This window comes from Callionymus lyra, chromosome 1 (genome assembly GCF_982586985.1).
Source record: "Callionymus lyra chromosome 1, fCalLyr1.hap1.1, whole genome shotgun sequence".
Lineage (NCBI taxonomy): Eukaryota > Metazoa > Chordata > Actinopteri > Syngnathiformes > Callionymidae > Callionymus > Callionymus lyra.
The window spans coordinates 7,732,396-7,752,749 of NC_141818.1; the positions used below are offsets into that span (position 1 = coordinate 7,732,396).

Consider the following 20,354-nt stretch of genomic DNA (forward strand, 5'->3'; position numbering starts at 1 on the left):
AAGTCAAACTAGTAAAGAGCAAGTCTGAAGGCAACTTTACGTTTATTCATCTCTGGACTCAACAAAACTTGTGGGTGAGTTAACAACAGAAACTTCAGTCACAGAAACAGAATACAAAAAGGGGAAAGGGAATCAGGAATGTAGACTGGGAGAAGGGAGGTTCTTTTTTTTGAGGGCTGTTGTTGCTCATCACAGCTGACCGCAGTCGGCGACCACGATCTTCTGTGAGGTTTTGCCACCCTGCGAGCCGAAAGACTCAACTTTCTTGATGATGTCCAGTCCCTCGACCACGCTGCCGAAGACCACGTGCTTTCCGTCCAGCCTGGACACACAGATCGGGGGTCAACAACGTGCAAAGCAACAGAGTGTGAGCGAGGATGTGTCGAGGCGTACCATGTGGTCTTGACGGTGCAGATGAAGAACTGCGATCCGTTAGTGTTGGGCCCGGCGTTGGCCATGGACAGGATTCCAGGTCCGGTATGCTTCAGCTGGAAGTTCTCGTCGGGGAACTTGTTGCCATAGATGGACTTGCCACCGGTTCCATTGTGGTTTGTGAAGTCACCGCCCTGCAGGAGCCAGTAAAACGTCAGTACCCCGGTCCGGGTCCGAGTCACTAGGAGGAACTCACCTGGCACATGAAGTCCGGGATGACACGGTGGAAGATGGAGCCCTTGTAGCCGAAGCCCTTCTCTCCGGTGCAGAGGGCCCGGAAGTTCTCTGCGGTCTTCGGCACCACATCGTCTCGGAGCTGCGCGAGCGCAAAAACTTAAAAACTATTTTTTTCATTCGACAAATCGCTTCAGAACCGCTGCATCATCCCGCTGTCGGAACACTTCCCGCCACACCCTCGGTACCGTTACTTTACTACTAGCACCGTTAGCTTCCGTTCAGTTCAAACGAGGCGGATCGATAAGGATTAAGTCAGAACCGACCATTGACACCACCACGTTTTAACTGCAGCCCCCCCCCTTCCTCCTCCTGCAACGAACTTTCTAGAACCAGCGACATTTTTTTCGATCGACGCGCGGTCACGAGGTTGCACACAATGAACAGCGTGCACGCGCCTATATGTGGACGCCATGTTCTCACGTGGGAAGTAAAAAAAAAAAAAATCTAAACTTTTAAAGTGTTCATTTGAATGAATTAAAAGGTTTTAGCAGATAAGCGCCGGGGAGTAAAAAAGGCCTTAACTCGTATTACGGGCGTTGATCCAAGTAACGGTCTCGGATGATCAACGCCAGCGTCAGGCCGGCTCATCGTGCTAACAGCGTTAGCAGCGACAATGACTGGTTTTCATTCACTAGCATTATAAGCTAACATAAGCCACTTCAGGAAGGACTGCGCTCTCCGCGGTTTCCGGCCTGCATCGCTCGGACTCTCACCTCGATGACGACGCGGCCGACAGGCTGTCCGCCGGCGGTGATGTCGAAGTACACTCGGGGTCTGGACATCGCTTCAAGGTTTGAAGGCTGGAGGAGTTAGAACGACAGATAGCGGTGGGTCACAAAGAACCGAGGAAGAGGTGCAGGACGGGAAATGGTTTATATAGGACGCGGTGGTCGCCGTGACGTCACGCGCAGCCAATCGCTGCACGCCAAGAGAGCCTCGGACTCTTGATTGAGCCAATCAGCGCTCGCCTAGGCGGTGCGGCACATGCGCGGGCCCGCGAACAAACCCAGCACGGATGCGGTTTTCGCCGCGGCCGCGCGCAAACCCGCAGTGCGCCCCCGCGAACTGAGGAAGTAGGTGCGCGTGCACGCATTCAGGCGTGGTCAGAAAAAAAAGTCACGTCCCGATTTATCCGCGAAAACCCATGTTTATGGACAAACACGATGACGTCACATTGAAGAGGCGGGACAGAGAGAAGAAGCTAAAACAGTACGACTTTATTAAAGCCTTTATCACATGACGACACCAACACGTGACCAGGTCAAAGTTCATTACTTCTTTAATATCAAAGTCATTTCCTCCTCAATCACATGATGACACATCTTTACTGATACGAGTCAGCTTCACTTCTGGCGGGTCAGTTTCTCCTGACACGGGACTCGTAAGGTCTCAAGTGTTCTTCTACCAACGACTCCAGTCCAGTCAGCGTTGCCTTCAGGGACTCCAGCAACCCCAGCTTGTGCTGCTGTCAGGAACTCGGGACAGTGCAGCTTTGAGAGACTAGTCAGTGCTGCCTTCAGGGTTTTCCCAAGAGTCCAGCCTGTGCTCTATTCAGGGTCTCCAGGAGTCCAGTCGGCGTCGTGTTCAGGGACTCGAGGAGTCTCCGTGCATGTAAGTTCTCCACAAAGTCAATCAGGGCACAAACGTTCTCCATTCACTAACAAACAACAACAACAACGTCAACAGAAACAAACTTGTCTTGGATTGAGAGAGCGAAAGCAGGGTGAGGTGGTGGTGGGGGGGTGTCGGGGAGGCGAAGTCTGGTCACATGATTGACAGCAGGCAGGACGGTGGCGAGCCACGAGAAGAGGGACGTCCGTCTGGGTCAGTTGTTCTCGAACAGAGACAGCAGGTCGTCATTGTTGTTGCTGGGCAGGTCCGGAGGTCCAAGGTACGACAGCAGCTCGTCCGGGTTGGTGAGCTCCGGAAGCAGCTGAGGACAGAGAGCAGGTGACAGTGAGGACAGGTATCGTCGAGGAGACATGTGCCAGAGAACCAATGAGAGGGAAGACAGGACGGCGAGAGAGAGGTCAGCGTGAAAGAGCGAGAGGACATACAAGCGAGAGGACGTGCGAGCAAGTTGATAAATTAGTGAGAGGACATATCTTAGTGAGAGGAAAAATGAATGAGAGGAAAACGAGCGAGAGAAAAATGAGTGAGAGAAAATAAAGTGAGAGAAAAACGAGCGAGAAAAATGAGTGAGAGAAAAACGAGCGAGAGGACAAGTGACAGGACAGGTCGACTCACGTCCAGAGAAGGTTCTGGAACGTCCGTGCTCCCACCAAGACCAAAGGAGGCGGCGTCACCGTGGATACGAGGGTTCTGGTTGCTACGCTGCATCATCTGGCCTCCTCCCCCAAGCTGGTTGTTGCCATGGGAACCCTGCTGCTGGGAGACTGGGGCACCATGGGAGTTGGAGTCCAGGCGGCCGGACATCTGTGGGACGAGACGAGCAGACGTCAGAACCTGAATTTGCCGGGAGCAGGAGCAGGTCCAGTACCTGTGCACCGAGTGGGTGAGGGGGGGGCTTATCAGGAGTGAGGAGGGCGCTGGATAGCTCCGACTGATACGAGAGAGGGGGCGGGCCGGGGGAGGAGAACTCCCCCCCTGGTGTTCCTGGTCCGGGTCCGAAGTCCGAGAAACTCGTGTTCTGACCGGGGAAGGACGAACCTGTGGACAGAAAGTCACGTGAGTCCACAGTCCCATCACCAGACCGCAGGCGACCAGGACCAGACTGACCTCCAGGGAAGTCTGCCGCAGCGGCGCTACCTGGGGGCATGGAGGGGAACAGCATTGGGGCCGAGCCCGAGCCAGAGGGGGCGGGACCCAGCGAGGCGATCATCTCCATGACGTTGGGCAGCACCATGTGACTGGGGCTCATGGTTCTGCAGCGCTTCAGGACGGGCCCGTCAGACTCCTCCTTGATGTGGATGTCGGGCTTCACCGGCACCGGCTTCCACCGGCAGACCGGGTCGATGGTGATCTCCTCGTACTCGGAGCTGATGGAAGTAGGAGGTTGACATCATCATCACACACACGAGCCAACATTTCACCCACGGATGGATTCTTACTTCTGAACGTAGATGAGGATCCCGAGCATGTACTGGTCCACTTCCAGACCCTCCAGCAGAGCCGTTTTACTGCAACACACACACATGTACAGTGAGTACGTGTGTTTGTGTAGGAGTGAATATATGTGTGTGTGTGTGAGGACATACTTGCACACAGGACACCTCCATGTTCCTCTCTCACAGTTGAGCTGCAGGTACGACTCCAGATCAAAACACTGTGGAGATAAGGGGTTTAAGATAAGATTGATAAACTTAAATCACATTTTCCCCCATGAATCCTCGTCTATATTCAACAACACTGTATCAGGAAAAAGAAAAAAATAATATATATATATTTTTGGTTTAAAAATCACTTTTTTTAATCAGTTATTTAACCTAAATTTCAAATAAGATAATGCATTAAATATATAAATAAATAAAGGCTACAATAAAAGGAAATCCTTATTGGTTTCGTGCAATTACACTAAATAGCAGCAGTCGATAACTGAGGACTAGAGGATACAGTCGACTCTACCAGATTATACAGCTTATGTTTGGAAGTTTAAAATCGAATGAAAGCAGTAACAACTGCAAGAATTAAACATCACAATTGTATTGTCTCGTAGTGGAGATCAGAGATGGTGTGAGAGGCTCTGATGTGTAATTTGACCGGACCTGGATGTGCCGACAGTCATGTCCTCGCGCCGGCAGCTGGATGCGTCGGAAGGTGATGGGACACTTCAGGGAGACCCTGATGGCCGTCTGCTCCACCCCGTCCTCTCCGTTCATGCCGGGCGTCCCGGGTATGGAGCCGCTGCTGAAGTTCCTCTTGACTGAGGAGAGACGGTTCCAGGTAAGACGCGGGAACCGTGGGACCCCGACAGAGATAAGAAAATAAAACTCACTCTTATTGACGCAGTGCTCGGCGGGGAGCAACCTCTTCTTCATCAGGCCCTGCAGCACCGAGCGCACGGACGGACGGTGGACCAGCTGCAGCACGAACAGGTGAGACTGCGGGACAGATGAGAGGTTACGTGATGATGGAACTGGGATGGGGGGGTCGTCGGCGTCTGGTCCGGACTCTTACACAGCAGCAGGCGGTGACAGTGATCTGGATGGTGTTCCGGCCTGGCTGGCACACCTGCTTCAGGTACAGCGGCTTGTGGGACGTCTTGTTGTCGCCGCGCTCGATGTTGAGCGGCGTGGCGTTGACGCTCACCTGTGTGGGCGAACCAGACGTCAGGAACTCAACACCTCTAATCATGTTGTGAGGCTGCGTCAGGAGACCCACCTGGACCGAGGCGGGCCAGTTTGTGTTCATTTGCCGGTCCTCATGGTGGTAGCACTTGAACTGGAGCTCCAAATCTGGCCTACACACACACAAACACACTTTTTGTAAGGTATTTGCGTTCAGGACTGCGAGTCTGTTTGTGTAAGAGCGAGTCTCACCTCATCACCAGGGTCTTGTAGACCGACTCCCTCAGCTGGAACACGTGGTTGCTGACCGCCAGGTTGTGTTCCAACCTGAAGGGCTCGAGGACGACGCCATCACGGACCGGAAAAGTCAGCCTGAGGTCATCGCTGGGGTTACCTGTCAAACAGTCAGTGTTATCTAAAAGTATTCTCGGCAGAATTGAACCAGCAACTCTGAGCGGATCTTCTGTAGCTTCACAGGACGTGAGATCATGTACCTGTGGGGGCGGGCGGTGCCAGGGCTGCCATATTGGGCTTGATGTCCGGCAGGAAAGACGAGGGCGACGGCTTGATGTCGCTGCTGCCGGGCGACATGTAGGGGGGCGCCATGGAGCTGCCCGGTGTGATGGGTGGAGTGGGGTTCCCCGGGACCGGAGAGCTTGGGTAACCCGGCAGACCTCGACCCGGCTAAGAGATAAAAGCATAAAAGACTCAACAACACACCCAGTAGACCCACGAACCTCACACGGACACACACTTACACCCGACTGCTGGTTAAAGGAGGTGTAGACGCCTGCAGGACCCCCGCTGGTCAGGCCCCCCTGCTCCTGCTGCACAGACCATGGATTCAGAAAAGTCACTGGTGAAGTTGCAGTGAGGGAGACTCACCTTGTAGTATTGTGGGTTGGGCGGTCCCGATGGGGGGTACTGGGGAAGAGGCATCTTATGACCCTGGTAGGATGGCGAGGAGGCAGAGCGTTGGGCGGCGAGTACAGGACCCCCGGGACCTGCAGGGGTAAAAAGGTTACTCTCACAAGTACATCAAAGGTAAACGGTGTAACGGGCGTCTCACCTTGGTGATACTGCATGTTGGCTCCCTGGTACGGCCCGGGTCCAGGGTGACCTCCTCCAACAGAACCAGGCATTGGCCCTGGACCTCCGCCTGGACCCGACATCATGTTCACGCCGGAGCCGACGGGAACGCCGTATTGCTGAGACATTCCCTGGAACGACTAAAACCAACGTGATGTCACTTCCGGTTCCTGTATAAAGCTCAAACCAGACTCTAGGCTCACCTCAGGGTTGTAGGGACGCTTCAGGCCCTGCGGGGGCCTCAGCCCTCCCTGTTGTGAGCCGGGGCCATAGTTGAGGTGCTGAGGGACCCGCTGCGGACCCCCACCAGGACCATACATGGGGTTCATAGAAGGGGGACCTCGGGCCTGGCCTCCGCCCATATTTCCCGCCGTCATGACGGGACCCCCTCGAGGGCCCATGAACTGGTTACTGTAGGCTGGACCCCCCATCTGTATGAAGAACAATATCTTTCAGTGACCTGGTCCTTGCTGAGTCGGGGTCAGCCACCTCCTCCCTCACCTGTCCGTAGTTCATTTCCTGATTCTGCTTCTCCTGGATGGCGGCGACTGTTGCCGTGGCAGTGGCGGTTGCGGTGGCTGCAGCGGCAGCTACGGCTGCAGCAGCCGCCTGGGTGAAGTCGGCAGAACCCCTGGAGCCGCTCGGGTTGGGAGGGTAACTGCAGACATATGGGTCACATGGTCAGAGGTCACATTACAGGATGTGAACGTCTCAGGGTCACACACCTGCCCGAGTAGCCTCCTGGTCCCTGGGCGTATCCCCCACCGCTCCGGCCGTACATGCCCTGGTTCATGTAACCCTTGTTGGGCTCAGCGTAGCCCGGCTGGCCCATGTATCCTCCAGGACCTCCGGCCATCCCCGGACCCCCAGGACCTTGCATCATGGGGCCCCCTCCTTGGTTTGCTCCGGGGCCCATCACACCACCGCCGAGACCCTGAAACACACACACAAACACGCAGTCACACGACTGGTCGGCAGAGACCCAGGGTCATGACAGTGTACCTGGCTAGCGGAGGGATTGGTGACTCCCCAGACTGTGGTGACCACAGACAGAGACCCCGTGGGCTGGTTGGTGGGCTGCTGCCAGCTGGACGGGTCGTATGGGTACGAAGCCTCGCTGAAGGACAGGAACACACGGTTAAAGTCATGTGGCGTGTGATTGTGTGTATGAGTCGGTGTTTACCTGTGAGGGTTGTTGTTCAGGCCAGCTTTCATCTGATTGAGGGGGTTCATGGTGGGAGGAGCGAGTGAGGGCCACTCAGACAGCTCCTGTCCTGAACACAGCAATGTCAATTTTAGTTTCAAACAGGAAGTTGAAAAAGAGGGCCACATATCAGATCCAAACATGCCACCTGGATGCCCGAGTAATACATGTCGCCAATAATGTGTACAATCGGCATTATTAACCACTTTTGATACCGAGTTAGTTCATTGGTCACTATCTACCACCATTTTTTATTTTATGATCGCAAACTTCGAATCATCATTCTATCCATATTTCAATACACATTCAGAAAATTTTACTGCCAGGATTTTTGAGGTGTTTGCGCAGATTAAAAGAATTAAACAAGATAACACACAAAATAAGCAATAGAAAAACTGAACAAGGCACCAGGGCAGGCGCTTATTAATCTCATTTGGTGTTTATCGTCCATTAAGTATCTATTAACCATACATTCATCCTTCCATTCTACACTCACCTTTCACCTTATGAACACTCACGTATACATCCGTCAACCACCTATTCATCCTTCCATCCAACCATCACAAATGTATCAAATAAACATCGATCATTAAATCTAGTGAACACTCATCCTTCCACCAGTATTACGGCCGATAAATGTAACTTTATAAAGTTCGACCCAAACTTCCAACCAGCGTTCGCGGCTCGCCAGAACCAGCGAGGCTGGACCTCCAGCGTCTCTAGATCGACACTTCCGGTCGACACCGATTGGTTTCTACTACGGGTTTTTAAACTTCTGATCGTTCCATTGATCCCTTTTAAAATGGAGACATCGAACAGGGACGGTCGCGGCGAGAGCATCAGGACTTGCACAAGAAACGCGCAAACCCAATATGAGTCGGATGTCTGGAGCGGTCACGACCCTCCCCCAGTCCAACGACACACACGAAGCTGGTTCTGACCTGAACCATCCTGGTCTTCCAGTTCCGAGGCTGGTTCGTCGTCCGCCGACACCCGATGAGGTGTCAACGAAAATATGTTACAAGGGTTAATGCTAATGCTAACCCCACTAGCTAGCACCAGCCACCGTGAAGAACCAGACAACATTGAGCTCGTAAATCCATTTCACGAAACCACTCGCGACCGCGACGTCGACCCAACATCACCCGCCGAGAATCACGACATTAAACACGTTTGTGGCCACACAGCTGTGGAGCATCTGCGAGTTTCGCAGTCGCTCTGTGACAATGGAATGCTAGCAGGTTAGCATCGGCGGCTAGTGCAGCAACATGGAGGATCGCTCGCTCGTCTAATCCACAACAAACTCGACATTCACGATCCGAACCAGCTCGCGGCACCACTCACCTCGGTGGATACCCCGGGTTCGAGTCCAGTTCAGAGGCTCGGCGACCAGACGCGTTTAACCAGGATATCGGAACACAGTCCCCCGTTCAGATGTGTCCCTGACCCAGCCAGGCTAATGCCCGAAACCGGGTCTGGTTCGAATCCTGCAGCGGCCGAGCTTCGCCCAAGAAACAACGGGCTATAGTCCCAAGGCTGGAATGGCTCCTGCTGCCGGCCTCTGGGTTGGGTTAACCGGCTTGAAGAGGCAACACCATCCCCCGCTGCTCCAGGGACTGAGAGGAGACAGCGACGCAGCGAGGACATGAGCCGCGAAGACCGTGACGAGACGACCGAGGCTCCGGAGAGGAGGGGCGGGGCGGCGAGAGCAGGAGAGTCGACGGCATGACGTCACGGCTGACGTCGTCAGTGACGCAAACCAAATTCCTCTCAGCATCAGAACCAAACTGGGTCGTAGAGGAAATAGCAGTGTGAAGTTCTCCATCCAGTATTGCCGCCTAAAAGAAGCGTCTTGAGGTCTGGGACTTTGGCTCGGCGAGGAAGGTCAGGCCAGTGAAAACACACTTGGATAAACAACTTTCTTTATTTGATGAGCAAAAAAAAAACGCATTTCCCCCGTTTAAGAAAATAAATAGTTGCTTTTGTCTGAGGCAGAACCGGAGACACTTTTGGCACCGGAGGAAGAGAAAACCTGGTTTGGATCAACTTCAGCAGCGTTTCAGTTTTTCCCCCCCAAAATAAAGATGAACCTCTAAACTAAGACGACAGCGAGCAGAAGCAGATAAGTTTAAAATCTTCATGTCTCCTCGTCCTCTCACGAGCCCGAGAAAAACCTGGTGTGGACTTAAAACTAAACAGAGTCCAAGTGTGGGGTTTACTGCTGGTCTTTAAAAGCCTCCAGGCCAAAGGCCGTGTCCATGAAGCGCCGCAGCTCCATCAGGTGGGTGTTCTTGTTGCCTGTGGCAGGAGCAGCAGCCGGGTCTCTGCCGGCGTACCTGCGAGACACACACCGTCACTCTCCGAACACATGATGAGGATTAACATGAAAAGGAAGAGAGAAGGAGAAGTACCAGACGGGCTTCGCTCTCTGGATGGTGGTTCTGATCCGGGGTTTCACGTAGTCGTAGTAACCCTGGTTCTTGTGCTCTTCCTGACACCACACCAGGTCTGCGTTAGCGAAGCGCTCCGACTCGGCCTTCACCTGGTCGAAGGGGAACGGAGAAAGCTGGGAGAGAAGAGAGGGGCGGTGAGGTGTAGCATTGAAGTGTGTACATTTGTGTGTCTGAGTGTACCTGCTCGATGCGGGCCACAGCCACCTCTCCATCCATCCCCCGGCTCTTCCTCTCTTTGATCAGCTCGTAGTAAACTTTTCCGGTGCAGAAGATCAGACGCTTCACGCCCTCCGGTCGCTCGGCAGCGAGTCCTTCCTCTGGGATCAGCCTCCTGAAGTGAGTCCCTGCAGGGAGCGACACTTTGATTAATGACACTTAAAAACCAGGACCAAGATCATCCTGGTATACACACACACACAAACAACCACACTCTCCAGACCTGACTGCATCACGTCAAAACTGGACCTGGCCTCTGGGAGGCGCAGCAGAGACTTTGGTGTAAAGATGATGAGCTGCAGGGACAGGAAGTTGCCGTTAAGAGGATTTGAATCGGTGACCTGGTGATTTCATCACTCGTGTGCTCACAGGCTTTCTGAAGGGCAGCAGGATCTGCCTCCTGAGGACGTGGAAGTAATTCCCAGGATTGGAGCAATTGACCACGATCCAATTACAGTCGTAGAGCTGGCGCACAGCGAAGTCATCCGTAATGGTCTGAGGTTAGAGGTCAAAGGTCAGACACACCGTGTCACTCACAGGAAAGGGACTGAGGGTTTCTCACCGGCAGCACATCTGGGTCATCGTTGCACATCTGCAGGAAGCGTTCTGGACGAGCAGAAGAATGTTCTGGACCCTGCACAAAAAACGTCAGTCAGCCCTGCTGCAGTACCCGGTCCAGTCCTCTAGGATGCGCTTTCTCACCATGCCCTCCATGCCGTGGGGCAGCAGCAGCACAATACCGTTCTGTCGGACCCACTTGGCCTGGCCCGGGCAGATGAACTGGTCAATGATGCACTGGGCCGTGTTGTGGAAGTCTCCGAATTGGGCCTCCCACAGGATAAGAGCGTTTGGACTCGCCATTGCGAAGCCAAGCTCGAACCCTGCATCAACAGTGAAACATCAGGTCGAGTCACAGAGACAACAGTGCCAGTACTTTAACCATGTCCAGTACATACCGAGGACACCGTACTCGGACAGGGAGCTGTTGCAGACCGTGTATGGCGCCTGGTCGGTTGACATGTGGTTCATAGGAATACAGATCCGCTTGTCAACGTTCTGGTCGTGAAGAACGTGATGGCGGTGACTGTTAGGAGACACATGGGTGAGTTTGTGTACTCATGAGAGTGAGTGTGCTCCATCGTCACCTGAAGGTTCCCCTCTCCACATCCTGACCCGACAGGCGGACATGGATACCCTCCTGCAGCAGAGATCCAAAAGCCATGTACTCCCCTAGGGCCCAGTCCACAGTCCGGTTCCGAACCATCTCTGCTCGACCCTTGAGGATGCGACTGAGACCTGCAAGACCACAGGATAACATAATCAGCATCAAAATCGACATCGTCGTGACTCAGGCTGGACCTCCATGGATGGTGAAGTCCTCCACTGGGACTGAAGAGGCGGTCTGCCCAATGTGGTTCAAGTTCTCCTCCGTCAGGCCCGTGGAGGGGCAGCTCATGGACTTGGGTTGTCCGTCCAGCGTGAAGAAGCCTGTCGTCAGAAGAAGACACATGCCATCAGAGTCGGTGTCACATCAGTGTGGAGCGGGCGGATGGTCTCACCTGGCCAGGGAGAGTCCAGCCAGTGCTTGATGTGCAGGATCTTTTCGTCTTTGGAGCGAGCATGAGCCTCCTCGCAAATCTTATCGTACTTGGCTATTTCCTCCTGCCAGTAGAGGATAAACGTGTCTATGAGCGCGCTGGTTTTATTTTTGGAATCTATGACTATCATGTGTGTTACAGTGTGATCTTTAATAGTGTGTGTATGTCTGTGAGTGCTAGTGCAAGTCTGTGAGAGCGTGTTTACAGTACATGTGTGAATTCGCAGTGATTGGTCAAGCATCGATGTTTGTCACCGCGCCTTATAAATCCCAGAAGTCTTCACCTCCAAGGGTACGTTGTATAAACAAAGCAGGCATGATTACAGCTGATGGCATCATTACATCATAATGGACTGCACTCTCGTAACTTCATTCGCCCAGATTTCTGACATTCGAGAACTTTATAAAGTAATACTCAAAACATGGTCATGATGAGGGACTTTCTGCATCTTGGAGAGAAAGACTTCAACGTTTTAAACATGTTAGTGAGTCAGGAGAGTTGGGTTTTCACATTAGTTACCCTTTAAATTCAAGGTCTCTAGGAATGTGATAGCATGGGTCGGTCAGAGTGTGTATCTGTAAGTGTGTTTTCTTTTGATGTTTTTGGAACGTGCGTCTGTGGATCTTTGTGTGAGATGGTGTAGATCTATACGCTCTAGTCTGTAATGACCTCGTACTCCTGGCGAGTGACCGTTCCATCAGCGATGAGTTTCTCGGCATACTTCTGCAGAACTGGTTTCTGCTTCTTGATCTGTTTGTACATGAGCGGCTGTGTGAACATTGGCTCGTCCATCTCGTTGTGTCCCATCCTGCGGTAACACACCTGAGGACACACACACACACACACAGAGAAACATGTCGCGTCAGAGCCTGGAGCGGTGCACAGGCGTGTTCTGGTCCGTTACCCACCAGGTCCACCACCACGTCCTTGTGGAACGTGGCCCTCCACTCGGCCGCGATCTTGCACACATAGATGACGGCCTCGGGGTCGTCGGCGTTCACGTGGAAGATGGGAGCGTTGACCACACGAGCGACGTCAGACGGGTACGGAGACGAGCGTGACATGCGAGGATCGGTGGTGAAGCCGATCTGATGACGACAGGTCAAAGGTCAGCATAAACCACCACTGAAACAGCTGGAGGTCAAACGTCGATAACCTGGTTGTTGACCACGACATGCACGGTGCCATGGGTCGTGTACGACGGGAGGTCCGACAGGTGGAACGTCTCGTAGACGATGCCCTGACCAGCAAAGGCTGCATCACCATGAAGCAGGATGGACATGACCTGAACCCAAATACACAGTCAAGGTGTGCATTCACAGATGTTTGTGTGGTACTGTGTTGTGATTCTGACCCTCTTTCCATCATTGTCGCCGCAGTAGAACTGCTCAGCCTTGGTCTTGCCCTGCACGACAGGGTCAGCGGCCTCCAGGTGAGACGGGTTGGCCACCAGGGACAGCGTAATGTTCCGATCCGTCACACGGTTGATGCGGCGATGGTACATGCCCAGGTGGTACTTGACGTCTCCAGAACCCTGACAAGATAGAGGCGGTTAAGTGTGGCCTCCGGGTCATGTGACCGTCCCTCTCTCACCTCATCTGCAGATTCCAGTTTGGAGTCGAACTGACAGAAGATCTGTTCCAGCTCTTTCCTGATCACGTTGGCCAGAACGTTGAGACGGCCCCTGAAGTCAAAAACACATACACAATGACACCACTTTAATAAAACAAATCGAAATACAAAAACACACTGTGTGTGTGTACGAGTGTCACCTGTGAGGCATGCCCATGATGACTTGCTCCACCCCACTCTCAGACGACTTGTCAATGATGGTTTTCAGAGCAGGTATCAGAGACTCACAACCTTCCAGGCCGAAGCGCTTCTCAGCAGACCACTTCTTCTGGAGGAACTCCTCGAACCTGGTCATGTATGCACACATTGTTAGAGCGTCCTAACGTGGTACAAGTACAGAAAATGCCATCATGTCCCCGTGTTGGGCAACAATGTCTGATCCCAAAAATCAAAAACACATTTTTATTGTGCCGACTATTTAAAGAGCAAACTAAAGTTTATCTTCTATTTACAGAAGCTTTTGACCCAGATGTGTGAGGTTCAGTGCCAGCCAGTGTGGAGCTATCAAACTTGACAATCCGGTATCTATGTGTTCAACATCATTGACATCTAAGGGCTTCTTTGTCGACTGCTGGTGACTCCACCAGCCAGGAGCAGGATTGGGTGTGTCTCGAGAAAGCATGTTAAAGAACAACTAGTCGATTTAAGCGTCGCAAGGATCTCTATTGCACTCATCAGTATGCGTCCGTTTGTACAAAACTCTCTTAATTAAAATGTTAGAAAATGTGATTAGCTCCACCGACTGAAAACACTTTTTCTGGAGATGAAATCCAATTCACCATAACCTGCTCTGCTGTGATTGGTCAAGCATTGAAAAACTTTCGTCATCAATCCCGGAAGTCTCAATCTTCAAAGGACTCGTTGTATAAACAAAGTGGGACGTGATAACAGGTGGATGGAGGAGGCCATCATCAGGTCATAATGGACTCCACTCTCGTAACCTCTCGTTTGCCGAGATTTCAGGCAGGGGAGCACTTAGAAATAATGAGGGACTTGCATCAAGTTCTAGAAAATGTGACAGTCAGTAAAGTTTCCTTAAGTTGTCCTTTAATTTAAGGGACATCAGAAGGCAGTAAATATTTGATTGTTTTGTCACTTGCTTGCAGTGGAAATTTGCTGAAGAAAACTAAACTCAAGATTTGTATGTCTTATGTAATTTTGGATTTGTTAGAATTGAGCTAATAAAATTGGTAAAAATAACGGTATCATTTAGGAACTGGTATATATAAAACGTTTTCGATTGAAACCTAGCCCTAGCAGGGAGTCATAACAGGAAGTCGCAACAGAGGGTTTGTTTTAGAGTTAAGGTAGAACTTTATTGAACTTTATTGATTTTGAAATAGTTTATTTTAAGTTGAAAATCTGTATCAATAAAACAAATCGAAACAGAAAAACACTTCACAGCTCCTGGTCTTGTGTCATATAACCCGTTCGAGTAAAGACCTACCTGGTGGAGCGGACCATGCGGGCCAGCAGAGTCCTCTTCTCCTCGTGATCGAACCGCATCACACCAGGAACCTCAAACTTCTGCCGGATCCACTGACACTGGTCAAGGTCGTTGATGAACATAAACTCCACCCCGATGTGCTGGCAGTATGCCATCTACACACATGCATACAGAAAGTCCAGTTTCATGTCTGATCTGTACTTCGGTGCCCAACAGGTTTATTGCCAGTGTTGAAAACGCAACACAGGAAAACCTCACCTCCAGACGTCGGATGATCTCCTTGAGGGGCAGAGCGGTCTCTGACCCGCCGATGAAAGTAGTGGTTGGGAGGCGGAACACCTTGTCCAGATCAGACTCGTCCAGACCATAAAAACCTACAAGTCACAGAAGGAGGGAGGAGGGGGGTGAGGTGAGTGGGGGAGAGGAGAAGACATGAGGGAAATGATTGACATGTGGGGTTGTGGGTCAGAAACAAGAATTATATGTTAGTTCACCCTGGAAAAAAACCTAGTCCGAACACAAGAAAATACACCAGGTGACCATGAGAACACATGCTGACCAACCAGGTTTTGGTTTTGGTTTTTGACACTGCAAACACACTCATGGCCATGTTTGGTAGGAGGGGGGGGGGGTGATGATGATGATGATGATAAGGATGATGAAGGGGTGTTGGGGTCACTGAGATCTTCGGCGTTGATCTGTCAAATATCACCTGTCAAACAGCTAAGCAAAGAGAATGACAGCCTTCTCAGCCGTTGAAAGCGCTGAAATCAACCAGGACCAGCCAGATTGACCAATCGGGAAGGAGCATGTCGCTGGTCATGCAGAACTGCGTCTGCTGAGGTCAATGTAAACAAGCTGCAAACGTCAGCTCTGTCATGAGAATGTTCAGTTATCCTCCCCATCCAGATCAGACCCAATCGTCAGTGGAGAACCAAAACTGACCAGGTAAAAGGTCAACTATCGGATCAAAATCAGACCTTCGCCCATGCAACCCTGGGCTGACCATGGGGTTCTTGGTGAGCATCCTGGACGTGGTGGAGCTCCGATCAAAGCCACAGAGCAGCTATAAGCTACAAGCTAACAAACACAGTCAGAGAAACAGCATCTACACAGAGGCGTCTTCTTCATCAGTGTAGCGCCTCCTACAGGGGCCTGGGACTACCTAAGGCAGCAGGAAGTGCAGCTCGTGCGTGACAGCAGCATTGATCGTACCTCCCACAGTGAGGACTCGGAGTCTCTCCTTGAACCCAGGGAGGTCTGTCACCAACGAGGGCAGCGTGAGGGAAAAAGAGCTGTTAACAAACCCCGACACTACTCCAGACGGCACACACTGAGGGACGTCAACGAGGTCTCAAGCCCTCCAACCACCCTTACAGCAGCACAGAGCGGGTCAAGTAAACCCCCAGGGCCACTGGACCACCATGAGTCAACAATCAAGACCTCAACAGAAGTCCTGGGCGGAGCTAGCACAGCAGACAGAGGACCTCAGAGTTTTGATCCTCACCCAGCTTGTCCGAGGAAGTGATTATGTCAGTGGGGACACACGAGTCCAGGTCTGCGTCCATGATGCCGAGCGGGTCCAACTGGGCCACATGGTGCCCTCGGATCTACAGGGAGAGCAAAGAACCCACCAGAGCCGGGGAAGAAGGAGGAGTGTAGGGAGGACGAAGAGGTGCGAGCAGGATGGTAGACAAGCAGCACAGTAAAAGAGTCAGCAAACCAAGCGGTGAGAGGTAGGGAGGGGGTGAAGGGAGTGAAGGGGGAAGAGAAAACCACGTTAATTCTTTCAGGAAGAATTCTCACCAACATCCTGGAATCCACAACTGACTGGAGCATCATCAAAGTTCACACAGCTGATTCCCAGAGGGTCCAGACCTGCATTGTGGTGACCCATCACCTATACAAACACACACACGCACAAGTGCAACGCACCCACACGTATGCAAAAAAAATCCACATGTACGCACGCACACCCTCTCATCAACGATTATAGACAAGTTACTCCAATATTACAAAACCGGAATGATTCTGTGCACACTTGTGTGTGCATGTGTAAATGTGTTTTTAAATATGTATGTGTAAATGTGCAATGCGCATGTGTGTGTGTGTAAAAGCATTTAAGAATGGGTGTGTGTAAATATGAGATTCGCACGTGTAAATGTGTGAGTGTGGAAGTGCAATTGTGTAAATGTGGAAGAGTAAAAGTGTGTGTGTAAATGCGTGCGTGTACCTGATAGGCTCTGATCAGGGACTGGACAGCCAGGTGATCCTCCACCAGCTTCTCCACGTTGGGCTGAGCTCCCACCATGGAGGTTATCTGTGGTGCTGCAGACAGACCCAGAGGGGACTGGTAGGCAGAACCTGGAGGTGCGCCAGCGTTAGCGTTACGGAAGAACACGTCCCACGACTGGAGAGAGAAAGAAAGCAAGGATTAGATCATCACAGCATTAAGGTCTCATAACAAGGGATTGGTATTGTATAGGTTTTATTACCAAATGTAACTGTGAATGTAAAACCTAAATAAAGTAAATGTTCTATTATCTAGAAGTGGAAATGTAAAGTGAGAGTGTGTGCTGCAAATACCATCACGAGTAATGAATGAATGAATAACCAGCAAAGGAGACAAAAACAAGGGACTCTGATTGGAAAGTATAAAGTTACATTGTGTTCTAACAAGTTGTTTTTAGTTTGAGCAATAAACAATTCATAAATGACCTACATTAGCTACATTTGATCTGTTGCATAAATATGTTGTTTGAAATACTACTAGTACGTAAGTTTTGTTTTCCAGTTTTCTACAGTTTTGCTCATTTTATGTCACTGTTAGATTTCTGTTAACAAATTACTTTTGTACCAAAAATAAAGTGTTCAATTATATCTATATTGTCAACTTGTTGATTTCAATAATGTAAATTTACCCTAGTCAATACCACTAAGGTCAAAGGTAAAGCAGGAGTGGCCGTGGACTTCACCCAGCTTTGTTTAACGTCTACAATGTTTGGCAAATATCTTGTTAGTGTCCGTCTAGTTCATGACGTCTTCATAGTGGAACACACGAGAACCAAACAGCACAAATGCACTGATATTCAATGTTCTCACTTCTGACCTAAACTGATCACAATCTTCCACATAGTCACTGACAGTGCAGAAGTAAAGTCAAGCAGCTGCTGTAGAGAACCCTGACACAACTGACGTCACCCAGACATGAAAAATGTGTGTACTAGTAATTGTTTTACGCTCACGTCTTGTATATTAATAATAGTATATTTTCATCAAGTATATTCATGAAATTAACTATGATTAAACTTGTGATTTTAAACAACTATAAATATGTATTTCTATTAACTTGCAAAAGTAAATGATGTCATTTTCAAAAAGGTGGCACTGCCTTATTACCTTTTTTCAATTTTTTTTCATTAAATACTCATGACTTGCGATTGTTAATGTCTAAATGTTATGTCGAGTATATTTTAAAACTGCATTTAGCTCATTGTCAATCATTGTACCTGAATCTTTGTAACAAAGGAATTCAAGTAAATTATTAACTTCTTGTTTTACTCTCAATTTAGTTCAGCTGCATTAAAATCACAAATATCTCTTTATATGAGCATGATCGGGTGAGCAGGTGTTAGTGTGAACAACAGGTGGGAAAAAAGTAAGTACCCTGGTCTCTTTATATCAGACCTACTGAACCCTGGTGAGGTCACACTTGAGGTCAAATAACTTGCGAACAATCCTACCTTGTGGACACTCTTGGGGTCCTCCAGCCAAGCGTAGTACATTTCCTCCACATAGTTGGAGCTGGTCCCGTTCAGGAAAGGTTCCGAGGCCACCGGCGCAGTGTAACACCTGATAGGCTGAAACGTCCTTGTGCTGCTGGAAGGGGCAGCTGTGATTGGCCGTTGTTGACCAAGAGTCTGAGCCACCTGAGAGGTGGTGAGTGGACGCAAACGCGCCGCACAAGTCCTTAAACGATGCATAAGCAGTCTTTGAATTGTCTCTCCTAGAGGTCCGGAATTGCCGATACTCCAAATCAGTCCAGAAAAGTGGTTGGAAAAATACCCACTAATCCACAGGAACACCGATCTTCAATAACACTGTCAACACAGAAACACAACATGGTGATTAGAGCTGAGTAAAAAAGTTTAATTATTATTATTGTTCCATGAACTCATAGGAAGTGTTTATTCCATGTTCATCCTGCACTCTCCTATAAAATAGATTGATGCAGGTAGCGACACACTTGACCGACTGCTGAAGAACACCATCAATGCTGAACTTGGTTATGAAAACACATCCGCTGTTGGTGTTTTAGAGGTTCTTATTCCAGTTTGCAAAACAGGAATTGAAACTGGGAATTGGAATATGAACTTTTGAACAATTCAAATAGAATCATAAAGCTAGTCCAGGTATCAATCAATACTCCATTTCTAATACTGATCCATAATGGTTAGGACACATGGCAGCAAACAAAAGATGGTAACACAAAACTATGTTGTTTCAACTGCTACAACGACATGAGAGACGTTCTCGTTTCCAGCCTGTAGTATTATCATCATCATCATCATCATCACCACGATGACATCAGGGAGTTTTAGGTTGTCTCGTTCTCAGTCAAAGCCGCATCTTAGGTGTCATGTGAGAGATCCAAGAGTGCCCAGCGGTGACTCGGTATGTTGTGACCTTGTTTTCTCCTCACTGACCCAAGTCGTCCTCCCATTGGCTCTCAGAGAGGATTCCGCCCAGAGGACCGGATTATGGAGCTCTGCTATTAGCCCGTGCGGCAGTCTATCTCCTCTCAGCTTTCCAAGTTAAAAAAAACAAAAACACGTCCTGGTTCTTCAAACGGAGTCAATAATCTCCACCCGTGCTCCAAACACCGTCGTAGAAAGGCGGAAGTTAGCGATGCTAACAGTAGCGTTAGCTTGAGAGAAACAAGGTTATATAATTAGCGGAGACCTTCTGTGTGACCAGTAGCATGCCCGGTTAGCGGGCTACACTCGGGCGGGGTGCCCTGGACCGAACCAGGAGCTGTCGCCCAGGAAGTATTCAAGTATCTAAACAACCTAAACAATATACGGTAGAGTCCACACGGACACTCCCGAGTCACTTTATCATCCAACGACCTCTTTGCCGAGAAGTGTTAGCTAGCTAGCTAACATGCTAACAGGTCTATACACAAAATACCTCCAGGCGCGGAACTGTTGCGTAGGAGCCAGAATACAGTCCAGCACGCGAGACGACGTACCCGGCTGCCACACAAAACACAAGCACAGTTGCGAGTACTGACCCGGATAGGAAACTCTCTTGTCGGGTCCGGACGCCCTTCGCTCGCTGCTCCCGGTGAGAGGCGGTGACACCAGCAGCCTGCGGAACCGACGCGCTCTGACGTCACGACGTAACGTGAAAGACGCTCGTGTGTGACAAACTCACGTCATCGAGTCATTTTTTACTTGAGAACCGTGTTTCTTTGTTAACCCACTTGTCAAATATACATTCACGTTTTCACTGTGACCAGTGGCGCTAGAGTTAGCCATGGAGACGTGTTTATCTGAGCGACATCATTGTGACCAGCAGAGAATGTCTGTCAATCATCTGGTGACGTGCAATCCGAGCTTAGTTTTCTCTGAATGCGGAACAGAAACTTGTTGAAACATGAGAAGTCAGCTGGTGTTCTCTAAATAACCTGGCGGGGGAACGCTCCCAACAAAGGGTCAGAGGTCAACTGAGCTGTGTGAAAAAAATATGCAAGATATGATGACTTTGTCAGAGGTCATTTAGAGGGTCACAAACAAC

General features: G+C 50.3%; 3 protein-coding genes and 1 long non-coding RNA gene across 10 annotated transcripts; 1 reads left to right on the top strand and 3 right to left on the bottom strand.

Annotated features, from left to right (window-relative positions):
* Positions 1-25: 25 nt before the first annotated feature.
* Positions 26-1,541, bottom strand: ppiaa (peptidylprolyl isomerase Aa (cyclophilin A)). The gene is made up of 4 exons (XM_087790953.1): positions 1,383-1,541; positions 629-748; positions 394-566; positions 26-322 (listed from the first exon to the last, which is right to left on the bottom strand). Exons 1-4 carry the CDS (start codon positions 1,449-1,451, stop codon positions 190-192), a joined length of 495 nt encoding a protein of 164 aa, XP_087647079.1. The 5' UTR covers positions 1,452-1,541; the 3' UTR covers positions 26-189.
* A 389-nt stretch (positions 1,542-1,930) lies between these two features.
* On the bottom strand, positions 1,931-8,901 carry zmiz2 (zinc finger, MIZ-type containing 2). 4 transcript variants are annotated; one of them, XM_087790941.1, is made up of 21 exons: positions 8,554-8,898; positions 7,189-7,279; positions 7,008-7,122; positions 6,731-6,939; positions 6,507-6,663; positions 6,209-6,436; positions 5,986-6,145; positions 5,802-5,920; positions 5,675-5,743; positions 5,411-5,600; positions 5,169-5,310; positions 5,011-5,089; positions 4,807-4,938; positions 4,625-4,730; positions 4,395-4,552; positions 3,888-3,955; positions 3,741-3,809; positions 3,439-3,668; positions 3,170-3,339; positions 2,917-3,105; positions 1,931-2,602 (listed from the first exon to the last, which is right to left on the bottom strand). In XM_087790941.1, exons 2-21 carry the CDS (start codon positions 7,236-7,238, stop codon positions 2,495-2,497), a joined length of 2,748 nt encoding a protein of 915 aa, XP_087647067.1. In that variant the 5' UTR covers positions 7,239-7,279; positions 8,554-8,898; the 3' UTR covers positions 1,931-2,494. The 4 variants fall into 4 exon arrangements, with proteins under 4 accessions (XP_087647067.1, XP_087647058.1, XP_087647038.1 ...); XM_087790932.1 differs by having other exon boundaries at positions 3,409-3,668; XM_087790912.1 differs by having other exon boundaries at positions 3,409-3,668; positions 4,807-5,089; positions 8,554-8,901.
* On the top strand, positions 4,481-14,308 carry LOC148087774 (uncharacterized). Its single transcript, XR_015711323.1, has 3 exons — positions 4,481-4,572; positions 4,639-4,724; positions 13,563-14,308. It is a non-coding gene; the product is annotated as an uncharacterized LOC148087774 (long non-coding RNA).
* ogdha (oxoglutarate dehydrogenase a) lies at positions 9,115-19,938 on the bottom strand. 4 transcript variants are annotated; one of them, XM_087790899.1, is made up of 24 exons: positions 19,849-19,938; positions 18,299-18,655; positions 16,789-16,965; positions 16,063-16,165; positions 15,771-15,815; positions 14,814-14,929; positions 14,556-14,710; positions 13,249-13,395; positions 13,070-13,160; positions 12,831-13,010; positions 12,633-12,761; positions 12,385-12,564; positions 12,146-12,298; positions 11,438-11,540; positions 11,238-11,366; positions 11,024-11,174; positions 10,835-10,962; positions 10,581-10,759; positions 10,441-10,512; positions 10,248-10,373; positions 10,102-10,174; positions 9,843-10,006; positions 9,621-9,775; positions 9,115-9,545 (listed from the first exon to the last, which is right to left on the bottom strand). In XM_087790899.1, exons 2-24 carry the CDS (start codon positions 18,536-18,538, stop codon positions 9,425-9,427), a joined length of 3,117 nt encoding a protein of 1,038 aa, XP_087647025.1. In that variant the 5' UTR covers positions 18,539-18,655; positions 19,849-19,938; the 3' UTR covers positions 9,115-9,424. The 4 variants fall into 4 exon arrangements, with proteins under 4 accessions (XP_087647025.1, XP_087647001.1, XP_087647018.1 ...); XM_087790875.1 differs by lacking the exon at positions 15,771-15,815; XM_087790892.1 differs by lacking the exons at positions 15,771-15,815; positions 16,063-16,165 and adding an exon at positions 16,362-16,455.
* Between the last annotated feature and the right edge of the window lie 416 nt (positions 19,939-20,354).

What these genes read in the sequence shown, in the direction of transcription:
- ppiaa (XM_087790953.1), bottom strand. Translation starts at nt 1,451, where the DNA reads ATGTCCAGACCCCGAGTGTACTTCGACATCACCGCCGGCGGACAGCCT. An exon ending in TCGGCCGCGTCGTCATCGAG is followed by an intron (nt 749 to 1,382) that starts GTGAGAGTCCGA and finishes GCGCTCGCGCAG; the next exon opens with CTCCGAGACGATGTGGTGCC. An exon ending in TCCCGGACTTCATGTGCCAG is followed by an intron (nt 567 to 628) that starts GTGAGTTCCTCC and finishes TGGCTCCTGCAG; the next exon opens with GGCGGTGACTTCACAAACCA.
- zmiz2 (XM_087790912.1), bottom strand. Translation starts at nt 7,238, where the DNA reads ATGAACCCCCTCAATCAGATGAAAGCTGGCCTGAACAACAACCCTCAC. An exon ending in CCAGGAGGCTACTCGGGCAG is followed by an intron (nt 6,664 to 6,730) that starts GTGTGTGACCCT and finishes ATATGTCTGCAG; the next exon opens with TTACCCTCCCAACCCGAGCG. An exon ending in AGGAAATGAACTACGGACAG is followed by an intron (nt 6,437 to 6,506) that starts GTGAGGGAGGAG and finishes TTCTTCATACAG; the next exon opens with ATGGGGGGTCCAGCCTACAG.
- ogdha (XM_087790899.1), bottom strand. Translation starts at nt 18,538, where the DNA reads ATGCATCGTTTAAGGACTTGTGCGGCGCGTTTGCGTCCACTCACCACC. An exon ending in CCCTGATCAGAGCCTATCAG is followed by an intron (nt 16,166 to 16,788) that starts GTACACGCACGC and finishes CTCTCCCTGTAG; the next exon opens with ATCCGAGGGCACCATGTGGC. An exon ending in ATGACCCAGATGTGCTGCCG is followed by an intron (nt 10,374 to 10,440) that starts GTGAGAAACCCT and finishes CTCTAACCTCAG; the next exon opens with ACCATTACGGATGACTTCGC.